Consider the following 20,558-nt stretch of genomic DNA (forward strand, 5'->3'; position numbering starts at 1 on the left):
GGCAGTAAAATGACTCCGGCAGGACAGGACTTGGGGGCTGTTGTGCACTAAACGATCTAGATCTCCAGTAAGATTTCGTGTAGACCAACTGATGAAGCCATTTCAACAGGACTTTTGATTTTACTTCAACCCATGTTTCTTTCCCTTTCTATAAATTTTGTGATTTCAAGGATTGAAGGAAGTCTTGTTGGCAAATTTGGCTAAGGAGCACAGCCGTAGATTGTGAGAAGGCATTAACAACCCAGAGGCTGATAGGTGTGAGGTTCACTTAGGTTGTGCTCCCAAGAGCTGACCTTAATTTACTTTGGATACTGGACATAATCCCATTTATGATGTGCTGTTTGGATATGGGCAGCAGAGGAATGAGCCTGCAATTTCAACTGGAAACCATCAGAAAGATAAACATTATGGGACAAGGGCTCTCTGCTGAAGGATTTATCAGAAAGCCTGTAAGGAATGTGTTTCCTTGCAATGCGTTACAGTCTGCTTAATGCAGCCGTTGGTCGTTAGGGGCAAAGTAACGTGTAAATTCACCAACCTGGTTCCAAAGGTACTGCTGGGCCTGCACCTGCAGTTAAGATAATTTGTAATATGGCAGTAGCCCAGATTATCCAGGAAATGGAAACTTGGGAATTGGTATAGGACCATTCTGTAGAAATCAGAAAGTCATAAAAATATTGCATAAGAAGTCAGACATAACGTGAGCCACACTGACCTTGGGAGCCTCAGCCTCTCCAGGTGTGGGTATAAATGCTGATGCTCTGCTTTATTGGCATCTCTGAACAAGATGGGTACCACCAAGAACTTGCTGTGGTTATTCCTCTTAAGTACAGCACTCCTGGATGCTGCCTCAGGTAAAGCGCTTAAAATCTTTGCAGAATTTTCTTCCAGAAAAAGGTAGGAGAGAGGGATTGTCTCACTCCGCTGTGCTGTTTCCATCCATACAATTCACATGTGAGAATAATCAGCTTTGTGTGAAGATGAGAAGTAAGGCAGACTGCAGTTGGATAGCATTGTGTTGTCTTACTGAATATACAAACCCACTGAGGTTGTGACTAACTGTTATTCACGTTAAGGATGTGCAATGAGGTTGTTAGTGCTGTGGTTTGCAGTGGTGTCGTGTAGCAGAGTTTAAATCATATTAAAAAGTATATATTACCATGACAATGCTACTGAAAGACTGCGTTCCTATCAGCCTGCGGGTTTTGGTGTGGAGTTAAGAGATAAAAAAGTTTCTTTGGCTGCAATGCATGTTTGATTTGAAAGACTTGAAAGTCAGCCTTGCAGATGCAGATGGAACCACCCAGTACTTATTCGACTTTATATAATTTCATAAAGCACACCAGTGAGAGCCAGGTGCTGTCCTGTACAGTGTCACAAAGTCCCAGAGGTAAGTGTTTTTCACCCCCGAGACTTTCATGCACGTGGAATGAAAACTTGGGGACATCATCGATCTAGTCTGCACAGGCAAATGGGAACAGCACTAGCGCTCCCCAGCACCAATATTTAGGATTGGTGAGGGGTTTCTGAATACGATTGCTGCTTTACAGAGGTGAATTCTTCAGTTTCCTATTCCCATTGGACACCTCTTGAGCTGTGTCACACCTGCCAACCTCTTGCTTTGCCTTGGCGAGGGGACTTCCCTGCTTTACCTCAGGCACAAGCACTTGTAAAAGCAAGACAAAAACCAAGGTGTGACCATCCCTCCTGTGGCAGAGAAGAGAGCTGAAGTGTTCTGCTCTGGCTAGGAGTTTCTTCTGACCAGGACACTTCTCCATTCACTGTGCTCTGTGGGCAGAAATAAGAAAAATTACACCCACTGTAATCCCAAGGACAGGAAGGATATAGAGTGTGTTTTATCTTTTGTCCCACTGGCTTCCATCCACAATGAATTGCAGAGTGTTATTCAGGTGTGGAATGATTGGAAAAACCTATATTACCTTTTGTCTCAGGAGTTTGAAGCTGCCTGGTTGCAAGTGGGACAGATACGAGCATGGTGCTGTGATGAACCACATGCCCCAGTCTGCTAGTCATGCCCTTGCGGCTGTTGGGTGCATGGCATCTAAACCTGGAGCTTTGGAGCTTTGTTCTCTCCAAGGTGGATTGCACCACATCTGAAAAGATGCACCTTGCTAGGGATCCTTGTCTGGATTTGTTTATCACAATGACCACATCCAGCTCTGGGGGATCTGTTTCTCCAGGTGGGTCTGATTTTGTCATGGCTTTCCTGGCCATCACTTTTGGCAGTACCTGGTGGTGGCTCACAGGACAGGGGTTGGTCTTCTCTATGCAGGGCAGAGCCAGGGAAACACACAGCTCAGTGTAGCTGATGGTGGCAGACCGGGTGGCCTGAAACCTATAGAGCGTTGCCAATGACCTGATGAGAAAAGGTGCCTGCGTGCTGGAGAGTTTCCCATGTTTCCCCTGTTTTCTCCTTTCCAAGGTGCCTCCCTGAGCCTGGTGAATGGCAGGAACCGGTGTGAAGGGCGTGTAGAGATCTACTACAATGGGGACCGTGGCACTGTCTGTGATGACTACTGGGACCTGAATGATGCCAACGTCGTGTGCAGGCAGCTGGGTTGTGGCTTTGCTGTTTCTGCAAAAACAGATGCCTACTTTGGCCAAGGCACTGGCAATATCTACCTGGATGATGTGCAGTGCACTGGGAGTGAGTCCTCCCTCTTCCAGTGCAGACACCGTGGCTGGGGCATCCACAACTGTGGCCACCATGAAGATGCTGGTGTTGTCTGCTCAGGTACCATTGCTTTTCCCTCCTAAAGAACGAGACCCTTTGTAGAAGTGGCCCTTGTTGGCCCCAGTTAGGTATGTGTTGGGGAGGTGTTCAAAGAGTGTGTTTTTCATTGCTCACAATTTGGTAGAGCATCCCGCTGAGATGCCCAAGCTCTCCAGTGCCTGCTGACAGGATGGCACCAACATCCTCAGCGCTGCGAGAAAGCCTGGCTGTGCTCCTTCATCCACAGGGTCCTCACTCGTGTCTTTCTCTTCCTCCTCTAAACAGATGCCACAACAATGACCACATCCAGCTCTGGGGGATCTGTTTCTCCAGGTGGGTCTGATTTTGTCATGGCTTTCCTGGCCATCACTTTTGGCAGTACCCGGTGGTGGCTCACAGGATAGGGGTTGGTCTTGTCTATGCAGGACAATGCCAGGGAAACACACAGCTCAGTGTAGCTGATGGTGGCAGACCTGGTGGCCTGAAACTCCTGGAGATACCACAAATATTCTGCATTACTCCCACCCGTTTCCTGTAAGGAGGCCAGTAAATGAAACAAATAGTCTGTAAAGCCAAAGATATAATTTTATGAATCATGTCAGAGCAATACATTTGAAAACTAATCTCTGTTTTCTAGATGAAAAAAATCCCCATCCCTGGAGGTGTTTAAGGCCAGGTTGGGTAGGGCCTTGGTTAACCTGGTCCAGTGAGTTGTCCCTGCCCATGGCAGGGGTATGGAACTAGATGATCTTTGAGGTCCCTTCCAACCCTAACCTATTCTATGATTCTATGAAATGCATGTTTATTTTGGAGCTTGAGGTGCTCTTTGAATCACATGTTTTGTATTTGATTGAGTGTATTGACATGAATAATACATTGATGACTAATTTGAGGTGCCCTACATAGAACAAGTATGGCACAAGTCCCCGTTCTTCTTTTTATTGTAATGATAAGAATATAAAAGGAATTACCACTATTTTACGTTGTTCCAGTTTTCCCAAAGGCTAATGCTTGTTATGAGTGTAATTACATTGATTGCATAGGCAGTGATTTGCCCAGCCTGGGGACCGATACCGATGTCAGTGGGTCTGATGGGAGGGAGGATGCATCAAAAAGGGTAAAATGGATGGAGACCCCACCACCAGTGTAAGCAACTGGAGCAAGTTCTCATCACCCTCTATGTGATGTTCACAGAGAACCTCCTGTGCTTTGGTTGTGCCCAAGGCAATCGTGATGAAGGTGATATTGAAACCAGCTTTGTTTTGGGAAGCAGTTAAGCTCAGTCAAACACTGAAACAACTTGGTTTATGTTTTGAAATCAGCTTTAACCAGCCTGACACCCCTCATTAGATCCTTTTCTCACCTCAAGGGCACCTGGCAGCCTCTGGGCCACTTGGAGGTCAGGGTGGGTTCAGGAAGAGATTTGATGATGAATGGAGGAAAAAAATGGTGAGAGCTACTAAAAGAGAAAGAAACCTCCTGGATCCGAAGTTGGTCAGCCACACATTGCTACAAGAGGAAGCTTCAAATTATATTTCCCTTGTTGATCTTCCCCCATTTGCTATCAAGAATCTTTTTCCCTTCTCTAGAAACACCACCAAGTACAGCTCCCACAACAGTACCTGGGACCACTGATTGTAAGTAAAATCCATCAGCTTTCTTCTTTATGTGACAGGGATGGCTTTGTATTTTAACCATCCCATTTCTTCTTGTGAAGAAATTTGTACGGTGAGCAAGCTGATGTGATCATTCAGCTCGACTCCCTCTGGGTTGTGGCTGTGTTCAGTTCTGGAGGGGCCATGAGGTCTGGATAACTCCTGCCCAGGTGTCCCACGGGGTGTCCTGGTGTTGCCCATGGGGGTCGCTGCCTGTGGCAAGTGCAACTCTGAGGGCTCCTGGAGATGGGATTGCAAGAGCTTTCCACTCATGCCCAGGTTCTGGTCCTTTCCACAGGTGTCATCACCTGCGGTGGCTTGCATCAGAGTTTGTCTGGCTACCTGCAGAGCCCGGGCTACCCCAACTCTTACCCCAACTACGCCCACTGCGTGTGGCGCATCCGGCTGTGGGAGCGGCATCGCAGGATCCAGCTCCACTTTCTGGATGTCGAGTGAGTGCAGTGGGGTGGTAGCTGGGGTGCAGGCAGGGTGCCTGGTGCTGGCTGCGGGCTCAGGGGTGGCTCTGTGCCCATCGTGGCACCTTGGAAGCCTCTGCCTGAGCACCGCAGCCAGCCAGGAACAGGGTCGAGTTGCTTGGGCCCCACAGATCCTTCTGGCCCTTGTGCTCGGAGTGGGGCAGACAGACCCTCCTCTCCTCTGCAGCCTGGAAGACAACAGCTGCAGGTTCGATGCCATCAAGGTGTACGATGGTGCATTCCCCAGGGGCTCGTTCCTTGGGACTGTTTGCTGGAACGACCACCGCCTCTTTGAGTCATCCGGTCACCAGATGACCATCTTGTTTCGCAGCGATGGTAGTGTCACCCAGAGAGGTTTCCAAGCGTACTACACCTCATATCCTACCTCCAGCAGCACCACAGGTAAGACCAATCCCACCAGGATGAAATGCACTCTGTGGTTTGCCTTTATGCATACGAGGGTTACCTTTGGGTAACACCCTCCCAGCGGGCTCTTTGTCTGAAATAAAAGGCTGCTGGCTCAGCTGCTGCTCTCTCCCTGAGCACCAGGTGACTCCATCTGGACTCCCTCTCTGCCATCGATGACAGGTAGGTTTGAAGGGGCAGAAGGTTATCCCTTGTCCTTGCTCAGGATCTCAGAATGCTGCTCATTCACATGTTGTTCTCTCCCCACAGCACAAGACACCTTCACCTTGGCGGCCACTGTGTCAACGACTGCAGGTAGGTCCAGAGGGGTTGAGAAGTCTGATGAGCTCCTGCCTTGCTCAGGATCTCAGAATCTCTGGGTGGCTGAGGCTGAAAGGGACCTCTGGAGGTCATCTAGTCCAGCCCTTGCTAGACCTGATTTGGTTCCAGAGGCAAGGATCTGCCCAGCCACTTCTTTGGAGAGAAATCACGTGTTGACTTTAAACTGAGGCTGGGAGTGTGTGTGGAAGCAGAATTATCTGGGAGCTGGGAATTCAGGGATGTTCCTTTGGAATTGCATTCCTTTTCCTAAAGTGGAGTTTTACAGGGGACGTTTATTTTCCTGTAACTGACACAACTGAAAGCCTGGCAGCGACAACAGACACGGCCTGTAAGTTGGATTTAGTATTGGTTTCCCCCTCCTTTACACGCTGTGCCTAATGCAGGCAGGAGACAAGGCTATTGAACCTCACCATGCTCCTGCTGTTGCCATGTCCCTTGCATAATCCTCTTGAGATGTATTTGCATGTTGACATTCGGAGCATGAGCCATGTGTTTGATAACTGTGGATTCTATGAGTTACTGGAGAAGCCTTCGTAGTGTAAAGGTATTGCTGGCTGTCCGTGGTGACTAACAGAGAGCGTGCAGTGTAATGAATCCTCTGACATCAATGCAACATCTAAAGGTGGAGGTGGCCAGACACAAAGGTTCCTGGGTTTGCTTCATGATGAGCGTGTGCCGTGTAAGGGACTGTTCAGGTCCACTGGCAGCCTGCATCCACAGCTAAAGTGGGGTCACCTTGAGCTGGCTGACCAAGACCATGTCCGTGTGGCTCTTGGCTGTCTCCAAGGATGGAGAGCCCACCACCTGTGTAAGCAATCTGTGCCAGTTCTCAGTCAGCTTCTCAGGGAAAAGTGTTTCCATCACACTCTTGGTTAAGACAGACGGTCCTCCATTGGTGGTGACTCCCAGTGAGTTGTTTCTCTTATGCAAAATGCTGCTCATTCATGTGCTGCTCCCTCCCCACAGCACAAGACATCTCCAGCTTGGCGGCCACTGTGTCAACGACTGCAGGTAGGTCCAGAGGAGTTGAAGTCCTACCTCCTACTAAAACAGGATCACCTAGACCTGACTGTACAAGCCCACATCCAGGTGGTTCTTGACCATCTCCATGGATGGATAGTCCACTGCCTCGGTTGGCAACCTGTGCCACTTCTCAATCACTTTCACAGTCAAAAAGCGTTTCCTGCTCCTCAGGCAGAACATATATGGGTCATGAAAAGTTCATTTGTTTATATGGTTGATGTTAGCTCCAAATGAGAGAGGGGCTTGTTCATGTTTGCTTGTAGCTGAAAAAGAAACTGAATGTTCCTCAGCAGATCTCTCTGTGCAGGTACCTTGTTCTTTCTGTGGGTTCAAGGATAAAAGTGTGAGTTGTCTAGTTAGGGATGTAATCCAAAAGGCGGTGTCCGTTTACACGTTTCTCTTTTCTTGGAGCAGTTTGAATTTGGACTGAAAATTATCTTAGGAATCCATGGCTCTCTTTGCCTTCTCTGATCTGGATTCCTCTGTTATTGGACTGCAACTGATCTACAAATAATCTGTGTTTGTTGACTGTGACAGAAGGTATTCATGTCTATGAATTGGGTGTTTGCCAATGTTCTTACACAGAAACAAAATCATTTTTGTCCTTCTTTCCTTCGCTTTGGCCACTGGCAGTTGTGGCAGAGGTCAACCAGGCTCAGCTCTGACTTCTTCTCTGTCAAGGGGCAGCTGAGCTCCGGAGATCCAACTCCCATCACTGCACTTCTAGGACAAAGACTTGTACCCTGCTGGTCCTGACACGGAAGACAAGCAGTATAAAAGCTCTTAAGTGCATTTTGCACCTCCTAATTTGCATTCAGATAATACAGGAACCTAATAGAAAGAGCGTTGAAGCTCACCAAAGTCAGTGTGTCCAAATTTTAGACTTGTAATTTCTACATAGACATATTCCAAACACAACCTTAAATGGTTTATATGTCTGTTTTTCTGCTTGTATTTTTCTCTGCAGAGGATTATTTCTGCGGTGGCTTGCTTTCCTCTCCATCTGGGACACTACAGAGTCCATTTTACCCCAGAAATTATCCAAACAATGCCAACTGTGTGTGGGAAATACAAGTAAAGAGCAATTTTCTTGTCACGCTCATATTTAGAGACATTCAGTAAGTAAAAATTTATGACTTGGGAAGTTGATGCATGGGATTGACATCTCAGACTCACTAACTTGATAGCTGCTTGATTTCAAGGGTGTTTTTTAGTACATCTGAGGTGAAAAATGTGCCCATTTTTGTATATTTAGTCAGTGATGTGGTTGGCATCTACTGAGATGGAGGTTGGAGGCTGTAATGCCTGTTCCAAAGGTCTGACAGGGCTGTCAGTAAAATGTGCTTTTCTGCTGGGAACAGTTAATCTGAGCTTTTATTAAAAACAAAACACAACAAAAGGAACAAGCTGTAGCAACAGCAAATGCAGTGTTTAACTAAAGATTCCTGTTTCCTCTGCAGGATGGAGGGTGGCAGATGCCTGTCTGACCACGTGGAGGTCTATGATGGGCCACCCTACACTTCTCCTCTCCTTGGGAAATTTTGTTCTGGTTTCTATCGCACATACACGTCTTCCTCCAACCTGCTGACGGTCCGGTTCTACAGTAACTCTCGCTACACGTACAGAGGGTTTTGGGCTGAGTACTACTCCACTCCAGCAGATCAGAGCACTAGTAAGTTCATGCTTAAAGCAGAAACCTGCTCCTCAAGTATTTGCTGATTCCCTGGTTGTTAATCTTGTAGCCTTCTATAATCTTGTTGTTTCAACTCGATCTATAGCATTTCATAGAGATGCAAGTTTTCAGCCTGGGTTCTGAAGTCTTCCTGCATTATCAGGTCCTTCTGCAAAAGAGACTCTTTATTTAAGTTGCCACTTCGAACCAATTCTGGTCCCTCCAGTGAACTTTTAACATGTTTTCTTTGCCATCTGCTAGCTCTGCAGTGTTTGCCAGACTACATGCGTGCAGTTGTGAGCAGGTACTACCTTCAGTCGCAAGGCTACTCTGCTTGGAAGCTCAGCTTGAACGACCCCTCTTGCAAACCCAACATCACCTCGCAGTACGTCATATTTGACATACCGTACAGCTCCTGCGGCACGGTGACTGAGGTAGGGGCTGATGCAGGTCAGCAAAGGGTGCAAATATTGTGAGTGCGTAAGAATTCAGACCAGAGTGTTCGCTGTGAAAACCGGCACAAAGCGAGAGCTGGGCTGGGGTCTGCAGGGACTGGAGGTGTCCTGGGGGTTGCAGGTGCTGCTCCCTCTCCTGAGGGATGACGTTTGCTAACACTAATATTTTCTGCCTCTGCTGCCAGAGTATCCACTTACGGCCTGTATTGAACTTGGAAGAATTACAGTGGGGAAGGAAGTAAACATTTGGCATTTTCAAGGTCCCAGGGTGAGAGTGGTGTTTAAAAGGGTCTCAGAGCTTTACTGTATACAACTTATCATGTTCTAAGCGAGGTTTCAGCTTCAGTACTCTCCTGGACCCAAACCCGCAGACATTCAGTGTTCAAAGCATTCTACAGGTTGTGGCCAATTTCCACATTTCATGTGAGCAAATTTCTGGGCCCACTGTGTAGGCACTGAAAATTACACATCAATTCTGGCTTCTTACCTTGAGAACAGAAATGCCTGGATTCAGGCTTCTCCACTGCAGACTTTGTGGGGAATAATGTATTTACTGTACACGTTGTATAAGGATACAGCACAGTTTAAGATGCACAGGAGGAAGCCTGAGTGTGGGAATTAATTCTGCATTTTATTTTCTGTGCCAAACAGGGGAACAGCAACACAATAATTTATTCCAACCTCATCACTCATCACAGCTCAGATAATGCAATCACAAGAAATAAAAATCTTCACTTGCATGTCAACTGCAAAATGCTCCAGAACACCTGGGCTCAGATAATGTACGTGGTGGACAACAATCTTGAAGTCACTGAAACTCAGTACGCCCGATACGATGTAAACCTCACATTCTATCATTCTGGGTCCTTCTCATGGCCAGTCTATGACTCACCCTACTATGTTGACATCAACCAGAACTTGTTCCTTGAAGCTTACCTGCACAGCTCTGATCCCAACCTGATGTTATTTGTGGACACCTGTGTAGCATCTCCCACTCTCCGCAATCTTACGACAGTGACCTATGATATAATCAGGAATGGGTAAGTTCTTATGCATTACAATTACAGACAGAACTGCCTTTAAACTCCTCTAGCTCTTTTCTCTTTTATTTTTTAATGGAATAGCGTGAATACAGCATATGTTAATGTCAGCTTCTGACTTATTAACGAACAGAGGCATTTGGGGTTTACTGGGGGAAGGGAGATGGATTGACTCCACCTTAAGATGACAACTCGATGGATGTGGCCAGCTCATCATGGTACCAATGACCCATCTCAAGTGAGGTTAATGCACCTCCAGAAAAACATACACACAAACCCAACCCAGACACACAACGGGCTGAGGGGAGGTAACATGGCTCAATGCCGCCAAAGGAGAGCATCTTGCTTTCCCTAATTTCAGCTTTCTGAACTATTTTCATCATGTTTAACAATCACTATCATGTTCTGTGTTACACTGCATGTGAATGACTGGGCAGAGGGTGTACTCATGAGAGCTTTCTTGTTTCTTTATAGATGTGTTCGAGATTCTACCTACAATACTTACTATTCACCCTACAGACACATCGTCCGGTTTAAATTCAATGCCTTCCAGTTCATTCGTAGCAATCCGTCTGTTTACCTGCAGTGTGAACTAGTGGTGTGCAGAACCTATGACTACTCTTCCAGATGCTTCCAAGGCTGCATTACTCGGTCCAAGAGAGGGGCAAGCTCTGGCCAAGAACGGGTGACTGTTGTTGCTGGCCCAGTAGAGCTTAAGGAAGACGATGCTGGGAATAGGAATGTATGAGATTTTAAATAAAACTGTGTCTCCTTTAGCAGGAGCATCTTTAAGTGCCAGCTTAATTCTGAATGAAACTATGTGTCTACTGCTCGATTACCAGCAGGTCTTCAATAAACCTCAGGAACATGCTCACTGACTCTTGCCTATCAATCCCACCTCACATCACTTATCTTTACACATCACAATGATTCCAATTCAGCTGCTTGCGGGGAGGCTGATGAGAAAGGGCACTGGCAGCTCTGTGGAACTCCCCTCTTCCCAAACTGCTTGCTGCTTGCAGCTGCTGTGTCCAAAAAACCAGTCAGGAAAATCCCAGAAAAATCACACATGAATCTGCAGTCCCTAATTTCTTCTAGAGAGGAGGGAGCTGGCCTCTTCTCTCAAGTGACAGGGGACAGGACAAAGGGAAATGGCTTCAAGCTGCACCAAGGAACGGTCAAGCTGGACATCAGAAAAAAAAATTTCACAGAAAGGGTTATTGGACACTGGCAGAGGCTGCCCAGGGTGGTGATTGAGTCGCTATCCCTGGAGATATTAAAAAGACAGGTGGATAAGGTTCTCAGGGACATAGTTTAGTGGTTGATAGGAATGTTTGGACTCAATGATCCTGGAGGTCTTTTCCAACCTAGTGATTCTGTGATTCTGTTGTTTGGTTTTTTAATGGTAAAACCAAAATGCTCAAGTTGCAGTTTAAGTTCCACAAAACAGCTGTATCAATACAATCCTTGTTTGAGGTGCATTTGGAGTAGCCTGGGTGTATTAGGGTGCAAGACAGTGATTGATGTTTAAACCTGACCTAGAAAGCCAGTTTTTCCTTTTTGAATGCTTTGGAAACAACAGGATGAGGGATCAAATGTGACCAGGTCTTCTCCTTCCCAGAGTGGGACACTATTGTCATCCAGGAGAACACAAATTCAGCTCCTGTTCCAGATGTTTCTCAGGCAACATTTTTTGTTGCTGTCAGGCCCCTGATAGCCACTTTTTTCAATCTTGTTGGGTTTATTTTGCAACCTATAGCAAAGAAAACATTTCCCTACCCAATTGTGCAAGCCTTGGTAAACACCTGCTGCTGATCATATTCGTGGAGTAGTTTGATGGACTGAGTAATTTCCTTTATCGAGTAATTCCATTGGATGAAAAATCAAGCAAGAAAGGCTTTCAGTGGTGATGGCTCACCTCATGAGAAGAGATGGGCTTGTCAGCTCTGTCAGCTTGTCAACTCAGCTCTGAAGGAACCCAGGGAAAGTCTGCAGCCCAGTAATGACCCTCACATTACTTGCCACCTGCAATATTAGGCTCTCAAATGTTAATACAGAGGGTGAATCATCAGTCTCCTCCTCTTGGGATATCTTAACTTTGCTGGTGAATAATGCACCCTGGGTTATGGGGAACCCACACAGCCATTTCTTACTCCACACCAAACAGGAGTTTGTTTCCTGCTTCCTCAGGGGTAAATTAAGACCAAGAGTCTCCCCCATAGAGCAGCAGTGAGTGCGTTCCACGCTGTGTGCTGCGTTGATAGCCAATAACAAGGCCCATTCACATACTTCTGAGAGGCATTTCAATAAATCTCAGTGTCTATATTTCAATTTACCCTTCATACAAGCTCAGCTTTGTTGTAATCACCCTCTTATCTTTCCTGTTTCCATTGCAGTCAGTACCAGCAGGCAAAATATGTGAATGCAAGTGCTGCCATTGTACTCTGTGAGCCTTCTTCCCAGTCCAGTTTTTTACCAGTTCCAGTTTTCTAAGATGGCAATTAAACGTGGCATAAAAGCCTGCATGGCCTGGTGAAGTGTTTCAGATGGAGGCTGTATGCAGCTAAGAATACCTGGACCATCACACACGGCTGAAAGGGGAAAGTTATTCCTGCCTATGGGTCCCCATACAAAATATCCGAATATTTTGTGAGTTGGTCTTCAAGGAGGTCCTTATTGTTGAGAAAATGAGCTCTTAGAGCTATTTTCGATTATGCTACTCCAAGAATGCCTGGATGCAACCCTTGTGCTCCAGGCTGCAACATCCCTGAGTTCTCCTGGCGTGGTTCACGCAGAGCAGCTTTGCTTTGACATGTCTGGCAAGTGCAATCTGTGTGATCCAAGCTGGCCCTGGGCTGAGGACAAGGCAGGTGGAAATGGGCTTCAATGGCTGCTCACAGGTCAGCTCCACCTGAGTCAACAGACCTTTGGTACCTTTGCTGGTATCAATAAAAGCTTGGAGTCCTGGAGAAAGCAAGACTAACCTTAGGCGTAGCTGGAGCTGTGAATGAACAAACCGAGTTATTGCCATAGCCTCTTGTTTTGGAACATGTTCAGACCTTCACAGGGGCAAAAACCTAGATCGGACTTCAACAGCTTCGGACTTACCACATCACCGCTGTGATGATCTAACTGCACACAGCTGGAGGAAGTTCTGCTGTGGGAGGTTTCTGAAGAAGAGGGCTGAAAGACAGCAGTTTGAGGGCTGAACTGGATGAAAGTTTTATGATCCACAAGTACTTCACATTTAAGACCAAAGTATGTGGAATATCTGAGGGACTCTAAAAAATTTCTGTTAATGTGAATCTGCAACCTGCATAAATGCAGTAAAACCCAAATGTTTCCATAATTTCCCCCTTTGTGAAATACTAGTGAATGAATAGAACCAATATGGGCATCCCCATAGTGATGTTTATGCTGTCATGTTTGTGCTGAGGTCTAAAGTTTTCCTCAGAATTCCTTGGTTGTGTACAGTGAGCCTCTTCCATCTGCACATCAAATCTCAAGTTTTAGGTCAAATGATGTCGTCATTCAAGTGCTGTCAGTAAGTACAAGCTATAGTTCTTAATAGCTAACATTTTCTCTTACATTTTCCATCCTGAAGTGCTTTGCTGATTCTGGGAGCGTGACCCATCTGGGTACAACAGGAGATGACTGCGACCATACCCAAGAACTTCATCCCCGTGAGATATGAAAGAGCAGCATGAAGACTGATGTGTTCAAGCTCACTCCTGCAAGAAGCACACCCCTGCACAAAACCAGTCCATGGATCCACAACCCAGTGTTACGGTAAGGAAGATGTTGTATGTTTTCTTTCTCAAACTGAAAATGATTGACCGAGGGAGATGCTGAACTTCTCCAGGTGCTTTGTGCCTGACGTCTCCGGCATTACAGTAACAAATTCCATCCTATGTATTCTGTCTCAGCGATACGTGGTGAAGCCCCCAGGCAATGGTTTCTGTTTGTTACTGGTGTGGGAACAGCAAGGGCTTGCTGATCTGCTGTCCAGTATATACTAGGTTTTATGGCACGTTGCAGCAAACAGGAATACTGATATCAGCTGCTCAGCTGTCAGTGTGTGTGGTAGGAAGCAGATGCAATCTAAGGCTTATCTGGTACAGGGGATGCTGGCTTTGTAGTGGCTGCAAGTCAAAGGTGCCTGTTATCAAAGCTGGAGAGACGGGTCCTCGTGTGAGTTTGATAAACATTCCTATTTGTTCTTTCAAGGGTTTAGGTAATGTCTGTATCTAGGATATTCAGAATAATGTTCTAGAGAACAAAGTGTAGGAGAGAGTTAAGGGAACAATTCCATCCAGAATGCTCAGGATTTTTGAGTATTACATCTTCTTTCTGACTATACTAGGACCTGGTACAGAACTTTATACACACTGGGAATGTGATTTCTTGCAGTAATTTCATAATCTAATGTGTCTAAAAGGGCAACGGTGAAATGATTGCTGACTCCAATGTGATAAAAGTGCCAGCTTATGGTGACCTCATCAAGAGGTAAAAGGACCTCCACTTGCACATGAACTGCAAAATACTCCAGAACACCTCACTGCAAGTAGCATACCTTGCTACTGCCATCATTAATGTCAGCAAAACCCAGTATGGCAGATAAAATGTGAAGTTGGCATTCTGCAGTTCCTTATCTTTCCTATAGCTGAAGTAACTTAAATAACCTAAGAGTCTGGGTATCACTGCCTGTCTGCCTGTCAGCTCAGGGAACCTCAGCTCTGGAATGTGCCTTTGTAGCCGACTGAACGCAAGCCAGCAGCGGCCCAGGTGGACAAGGCCAATGGCATCTTGGCCTGTATCAGAAACAGTGCGTCCAGCAGGCCCAGCGAAGGGATTGTGACCCTGCACTTGGCACTGGTGAGGCTGCACCTTGAATCTTGGGTTCAGTTTTGGGCCCCTAACTACAAGAAAGACATTGAGAGTCAGGAGCACATCCAGAGGAGGGAATGGAGCTGGGGAAGGGGCTGGAGAACAACGAGTCTTAGGAGAAGCGGCTGAAGGACCTGGGGCTGTTCAGCCTGGAGAAGGGTAGATTGAGGGGAGACCTCATTGCTCTCTGCAACTACCTGAAAGGAGGTTATAGAGAAGTACATGTTGGTCTCTTCTCCCAAATGATAGGTGATGAGATGGAATGGCCTCAAGCTGTGCCCAGGCAGGCTCAGATTGGACATTAGGAAAAATTTCTTCACCAAAATGGTTCTCGGGCACTGGCAGAGGCTGGCCAGGGAGGTGGTGGAGTCCCCATCTCTGGAGAGGTTTAAAAGGTGGGGAGATCTTTTTCCCTCTGTACTCAGCACTGGTGAGACCACACCTAAAATCCTGGGTTCAGTTCTGGGCCCCTCACCACAAGAAGGGTGTTGAGGCTTTAGAGCATGTCCAGAGAAGAGCAACGAAGCTGGTGATGGGGGCTGGAGAACAGGCTTTATGAGGAGCGGCTGAGAGAGCTGGGGAGATCTTATTGCTCTCTACAACTACCTGAAAGGAGGTTGTGGAGAGGAGGGAAAAGGGGGAATGGCCTCAAGCTCCATCAGGGGAGGTTCAGGATTGACATCAGGAAAAAAAAATTCACGTAAAGGGTCATTGGGCACAGGAACAGGCTGCCCAGGGAGGTGGTTGAGTCACCTTCCCTGGAGGTGTTTAAAGGATGGGTGGATGAGGTACTGAGGGGTGTGGTTTAGTGTTTGATAAGAATGGTTGGACTCGATGATCCAGTGGGTCTTTTCCAGCCTAGTGATTCTGTGAGATGAAGTGCTCAGGGATGGTTTAGTACTGGACAGGGATAGTTGGACTAGATGACCTCAAAGGACTTTTCCAACCTAGTTGTTCTATGACTCATAACTCTGCTGTAATTCTCATAGGGATTTTAAAAATAATTTTTATTAAATTGTTTTTACTGTTTCCAGGCTATTTCCTTTCTATCACAGTTTAGATCCACTCTTTGTTCTGTCAAATGGCAATTGGTTCAGCTCTGTGGGAACAGAGACGAGATGTGCCTCATCCCCCTGCAGGATGTACATGACTTTTTCAGAACTGTCTGTGCCTGACTGGTGTGTCTTTTATTTATTAGCAACCAGTCAGTAGGTTCCCTCGGAAATGTTGTTTCAAGCTATCATATAGCTGCTGTTTCATAGAATCACAGAATGTCTGAGTTGGAAGGGACCCACAAGGATCATCGAGTCCAACTCCTGTTTTCCAGTACCAGGAAACAGCATCTTACAGTCTCAGTGTGTGAACACTGTAAATTCTTAGTTGTTCTTCCATTTCTTGCCCTAATCTTTACTTGTTTGGCATGGCCACAGGATCATTTATGAAACGACGTGCAATAAAGCAAGTTGGTTTCTGACCAGATCCACATTGTAACATTTAAATTCGAATTCCCTTTGCCTATTTACCTTTGACATTGCTTGGCACAGAGCTGGCCTCTGACATGCAAGTGAAAGGGAGCCAGCTGCCCTGCCCCTCTGGCTGTGGCTGCCATGGTGCTGGCAGCTGCCCTTCTTGCTGAAGGGGGTGCCCTTCTGAAGCAGAAGCTGCAGGAACCCATCTCGTACCAGATAGTGGGAGAGGCAACCAAGGCTTGCAGGTGGAGGGTGCTGATATTTTTCACCAGTCATCCACTTCATGATTTGGTTTTTCAGTCTGTGTAGAAGGTGACTCTTGCTTGACTGCTCCACCATGCATGTCTTGTTTGAAGAACGCACTGTCCTGAGGTAAAACCTTGTGTTGTCGTGAACTGAACTTCTAAAGGAGCTGGGCTTTAAAACCCTCACCTCCACATACATACACCTGAGGTCAGAAGAAAGGTTAATTCTTCCATCCCAGCATCCAAATCAGTTACCAGGGAATCCAGCTTCAGTGCTAGATATTTAGAGCATCTCAGTCAATTGTCTGTCTGTCAGAGAAGACTGATTTAGGTGACTTGAGAAAGAAGAATTGACTTGCCATACTGATGAGCAGACAAAACACCGTGCAGCACCATGAGATACACTGGAAAGCAGTCCAAGAGAAATATTTCTTCGCAGTAAAAAATATCTCAATAATGATCCAGGAGAGAAAATGAACAGGGATTTCACATGAGGAATTGTTCCCTATTTGGGGTGGGGGGGGATGGATGGGTGGTTCGTCACAGTGACAAGTTTCTCTGGGCAAATGTAGGCCACTTACACAATTTTTGTATAGAGGACACAAATAACCAGATCTGTTACATAAATGTGTAATTTAGAAAAAGCAGGAAAGAAAACAGGCTTTGAGCACAGCTTCTTTTTGTGTACTTGCCAACACCATCTACTTGTCCGAACTCCCAGATAATGCTTTATCAGCTTGGAAAACGTTCCTCTGACGAAATGACTTTGCCAAGCAATGCTTTCTGCTCTTGTTCTTACGTGTTTCTGCACCTGTAATGGGGAGAGGAGAGAGAATGTATGTAAGCTGCCAGAAGGAAATGTGACCTGGCCCCTATCCCCGTGTGAAAGCACAATAAAAAATAACAATAAAGGAAGAATCTACTTGGAAGAGGCTGCTTCCTATGAGTGGAAAGGTCACTGGTATTTGTTTGAGAGATGCTCTTTCAACTTTCCTGTTTTCTAGCCAGCTATGACAGAGGGAAGTTCACTGGGAGCAGCATAATGTGCGGTGAGCCAGAGGAACAGGGAGACATAAGGAGGATGAGCTGTACTCTATGGTAACATCCTGACCTGACGAGGAGGATGTGGGCAGCTCGGATGGAACAATCATCACAGCCTGTACTGTTTTATCCTACAAGGTGTGTTTTCCTGATGACCCAGGCAGGCCTCTCGTCCTCTCTCCATGCTGTGGAGAAGGGACCATACCAGCAAGGACTGGCATTGCCCAGAGAGGGGAAGAGAATTTTGTTGTCCACAACGGAGGAACAAGAATAGAGGAGAGTCCTCCCCTCCTTCCTGCCTACAGCCAGCTTTGAAAGGCAGAGCAACCCAGGAGGCTTTCAGCTAGCCCTGTTGTGTGGTCCAACGATTGTCCAGGCTTGGAGGAATCCAGCAACCTGCTCAGCACAGTGAAGACTTTCCTGTATCTGGGCTTTCCTAGCTCTCTAGAATAGAACCTACCCTTCTGTTCTTCCCAGATCTGCTGTTTTCTCTCCTGCCTCTGCCACTGTGATTGTGCTACCCCAGCATTTTTAAGGGCATAGATTGAAAAAAGGCACTTTTTTTTACTTCTTCTTTTTTTCAAATGTCATTGTGATCAGAAAAGCAGAGAGATCCTAGACCTAGGATGTTGGTGCCTCCAACCTGCATTATGCTTGTACTCTCCAGAGCTGAGTCTTCCAGTATTATCCAGGGGTCCATCAAGATTGTATCAGAACACAAAGTAGAGGTACCAAGTTCAGCAGTCTCCATATCAAATGTTGCTGTAAAAAATGCCACTAAACTGTCGTAGTTGGTGTCTTAGACTCATCCTCCTGGTTTTCCTGCCACATTCCTTGACCCACAGTTCTTATAGAAATGCAGGACTGAAGAAAGCTGGATTTGGTGATGAGGAAAGAGTAATGCTCTAAAGTGCATAGATTGGTGGTTGGTGTCTCTGCCAGGAACCTTCCTTCCCATCTCCTGCCCAACCACGTTCAAGAGAGCTGCTACCAGTAAACCTGGTGGAGCTGACTCTCAGTGGCAGACAGTTCTGATTGACTCATATCCTCATTATCAAGCAAATGCAGATTGATTTGTAATGATACGCTTCACATGACACACAACAGAGCCCCAAAGGCCATCTGGGAACCTGATAAATCAGACTAAGGTGCCTCATCTTAATGCTTGGAATCAAATGATCATTTCTTTGTGCGGAAGTCTATGGATACGCTCATTCCATTCTACGTAGTTTCTAAAGTCACAATTGACAGCTGACTCATCTTCTATGTCCTTTCAACAGTTTTCATTTGGACCTCACTAAAGCTAGTGTGTCTGCAGAAGTCTCCTAGCGCTGGTAGAAAGGGAAATGTTTTCAAAGCTCGGTGGAGCTTCTCTCGCAGAGTAACTTTCAGAGAAGCAATTCAAGCTGCTGGAAGTCCTAGAGAGCAAAAATGTGTTACTGCAAAAAGACATACCTTGCCAGTGGGAAGGGTGAAAATGTGTGTGGTATGGTATCTGAATGAATTAATTAACTCAAATTAACTAGAACATAATATTTCTCTATTCCTACTCTGCAGAGATTGTCTGATAATCACTAGAAATATCTACACCTTTTAGGTCTGTAGTAAAAGAATGGGTTAGTGAAGAATATGGAGAAGGATTAATCAGTTGCTTGTGTCCATTTACCTGGATAACTCAACATGTTTTTTTTTTACTTGAACCATCTGGGAATTGTTCGAATTATTTTCATGTTCCCCTGCCTCGCCATCCTTTCCAGTTATTACAAGAGTTTGCAGAACTGCTGTCCATCACTTACTTACGCTTCACTGACTGCAGTGTTTGATTGGCCAGTGAAATACACTGGATTTTTTCTGCTTGTTGCCAAAGTGTCAAAAACAGAAGAATATGAATAGTAAATACCAAGTCTTGTGTACATTTCCTCATCCATGTGTTAATGCGGTTGTTTGTATAAAGAAGAATCATATTTACCCTTCTCAATGTTGACTTTCAAGGCTTCCAACATCATCTTTGGCATTTTGTGTTTTGCACTTCCTTCTTCCATTCCAATAATGCTGGCCTTTGTGGAAAGACCTTCCATGTCATTTTTTCTTGGACTCCTGGACTTCAGTCTTCATCCTTGGTGACTCCCCCTGAAGGCAACAAATCTTTATATGGCAACAACTGTGCCACAAATTTTCACTCCTGGTATCATCATCCAAGCCGTGAAGGCTGTGGAGATAGGAGTGAGATGAACAACAGCATTCTGGCTCTTCAGTGTCAGGATGGTCATCAGGCTTTTCTCATTAAATGTTTGAAACATAGGAAAGTGGCAAAGAACAGTGAATGAAAAATGACCATTATTTCACATTGTGGGCAGCTTTGGATTAATTGTTCAAATGAATCAAAACAATACACCTCTAACAGTCATGCTGCAAAATTAAATAAGGAACTTACTAAGAGAGATTCTTAATAGAAATCTGAACCTTTCTTCCCCCCATTTTGTGGTTCAAAGGATCAAAGGAAGTTTTAGAAGAAAGTTAAGCTGCAATCCATGTAACTGACTTAAAAGTGCATAAAATCCACTGTTTTTTCTGCACAGTTCTCACAAAAGGTTTTCAACTGACCTTGATGTTCTTGACCCCTTCTTGCTATCTAATGGTCTCTCAGTATGTAGAGTTTTGACTTGAGCTTAAAATTGCCAAAAAGGATTGGGTTCCTGTTGGGGCTAGGGGTGCTGACTTCATCTGCAAGGTTCTTCATAGTGTTTTCCTTCAAGGCTTAGCTCAGACTCTCTCTTAATTATCTGGAGCAAGTTACCCATATGTTGAGGCAAAGACATCACGCACATACATTGGTGGGAGCTCCCCTACACTTATGGCTGTGACTTTCAAGGAAGGAAACCAGCAAGCAGTATTTCACGCCTTTCTCAAGTCATCTCCTCTTGCTGCCACTCCAGCTCTCTTTCCCCAGGTCCTGGACTGGAAGCTCACCCCGGACCACTGACTGCCTGCTCTTCTTCCTCACATATCCACCACGTTGCCTCTCCAGTGGCTCCTACATCCACTAGGAGGCCACAGCCACCTCCTACCTTAACCTTCTTGTTGCTGGCACTATTGCCAATGGCAGAGGGATGG

At 45.9% G+C, this 20,558-nt stretch overlaps 2 protein-coding genes across 2 annotated transcripts in view; both read left to right on the forward strand.

Annotated features, from left to right (window-relative positions):
* Positions 1–534: 534 nt before the first annotated feature.
* The window catches only part of DMBT1 (deleted in malignant brain tumors 1), a 65,096-nt gene continuing 45,072 nt past the window's right edge, over positions 535–20,558 (forward strand). The window contains exons 1-8 of the mRNA XM_069864137.1: positions 535–854; positions 2,444–2,763; positions 3,880–3,973; positions 4,688–4,841; positions 5,053–5,267; positions 5,541–5,585; positions 6,579–6,623; positions 6,899–6,942. Coding sequence (XP_069720238.1) covers positions 788–854; positions 2,444–2,763; positions 3,880–3,973; positions 4,688–4,841; positions 5,053–5,267; positions 5,541–5,585; positions 6,579–6,623; positions 6,899–6,942 — 984 coding nt within the window. The 5' untranslated portion in view covers positions 535–787. The remainder of the gene's footprint in view (positions 855–2,443; positions 2,764–3,879; positions 3,974–4,687; positions 4,842–5,052; positions 5,268–5,540; positions 5,586–6,578; positions 6,624–6,898; positions 6,943–20,558) is intronic.
* Positions 6,952–10,672, forward strand: LOC138724059 (scavenger receptor cysteine-rich domain-containing protein DMBT1-like). Its single transcript, XM_069863783.1, has 5 exons — positions 6,952–7,753; positions 8,096–8,307; positions 8,569–8,741; positions 9,414–9,802; positions 10,277–10,672. The coding sequence occupies exons 1-5, from the start codon at positions 7,560–7,562 to the stop codon at positions 10,548–10,550; spliced, it is 1,242 nt and encodes a 413-aa protein (XP_069719884.1). The 5' UTR covers positions 6,952–7,559; the 3' UTR covers positions 10,551–10,672.

Source organism: Phaenicophaeus curvirostris, chromosome 9 (assembly GCF_032191515.1).
Source record: "Phaenicophaeus curvirostris isolate KB17595 chromosome 9, BPBGC_Pcur_1.0, whole genome shotgun sequence".
Classification (NCBI taxonomy): domain Eukaryota; kingdom Metazoa; phylum Chordata; class Aves; order Cuculiformes; family Cuculidae; genus Phaenicophaeus; species Phaenicophaeus curvirostris.

Bases quoted from the DNA above. Each gene is read 5' to 3' on its own strand.
- LOC138724059 (XM_069863783.1), top strand. From the start codon at position 7,560: ATGGTTTATATGTCTGTTTTTCTGCTTGTATTTTTCTCTGCAGAGGAT. The intron at 8,308-8,568 runs GTAAGTTCATGC...GCCATCTGCTAG, and splicing joins TCCAGCAGATCAGAGCACTA to CTCTGCAGTGTTTGCCAGAC. The intron at 8,742-9,413 runs GTAGGGGCTGAT...TGTGCCAAACAG, and splicing joins CCTGCGGCACGGTGACTGAG to GGGAACAGCAACACAATAAT.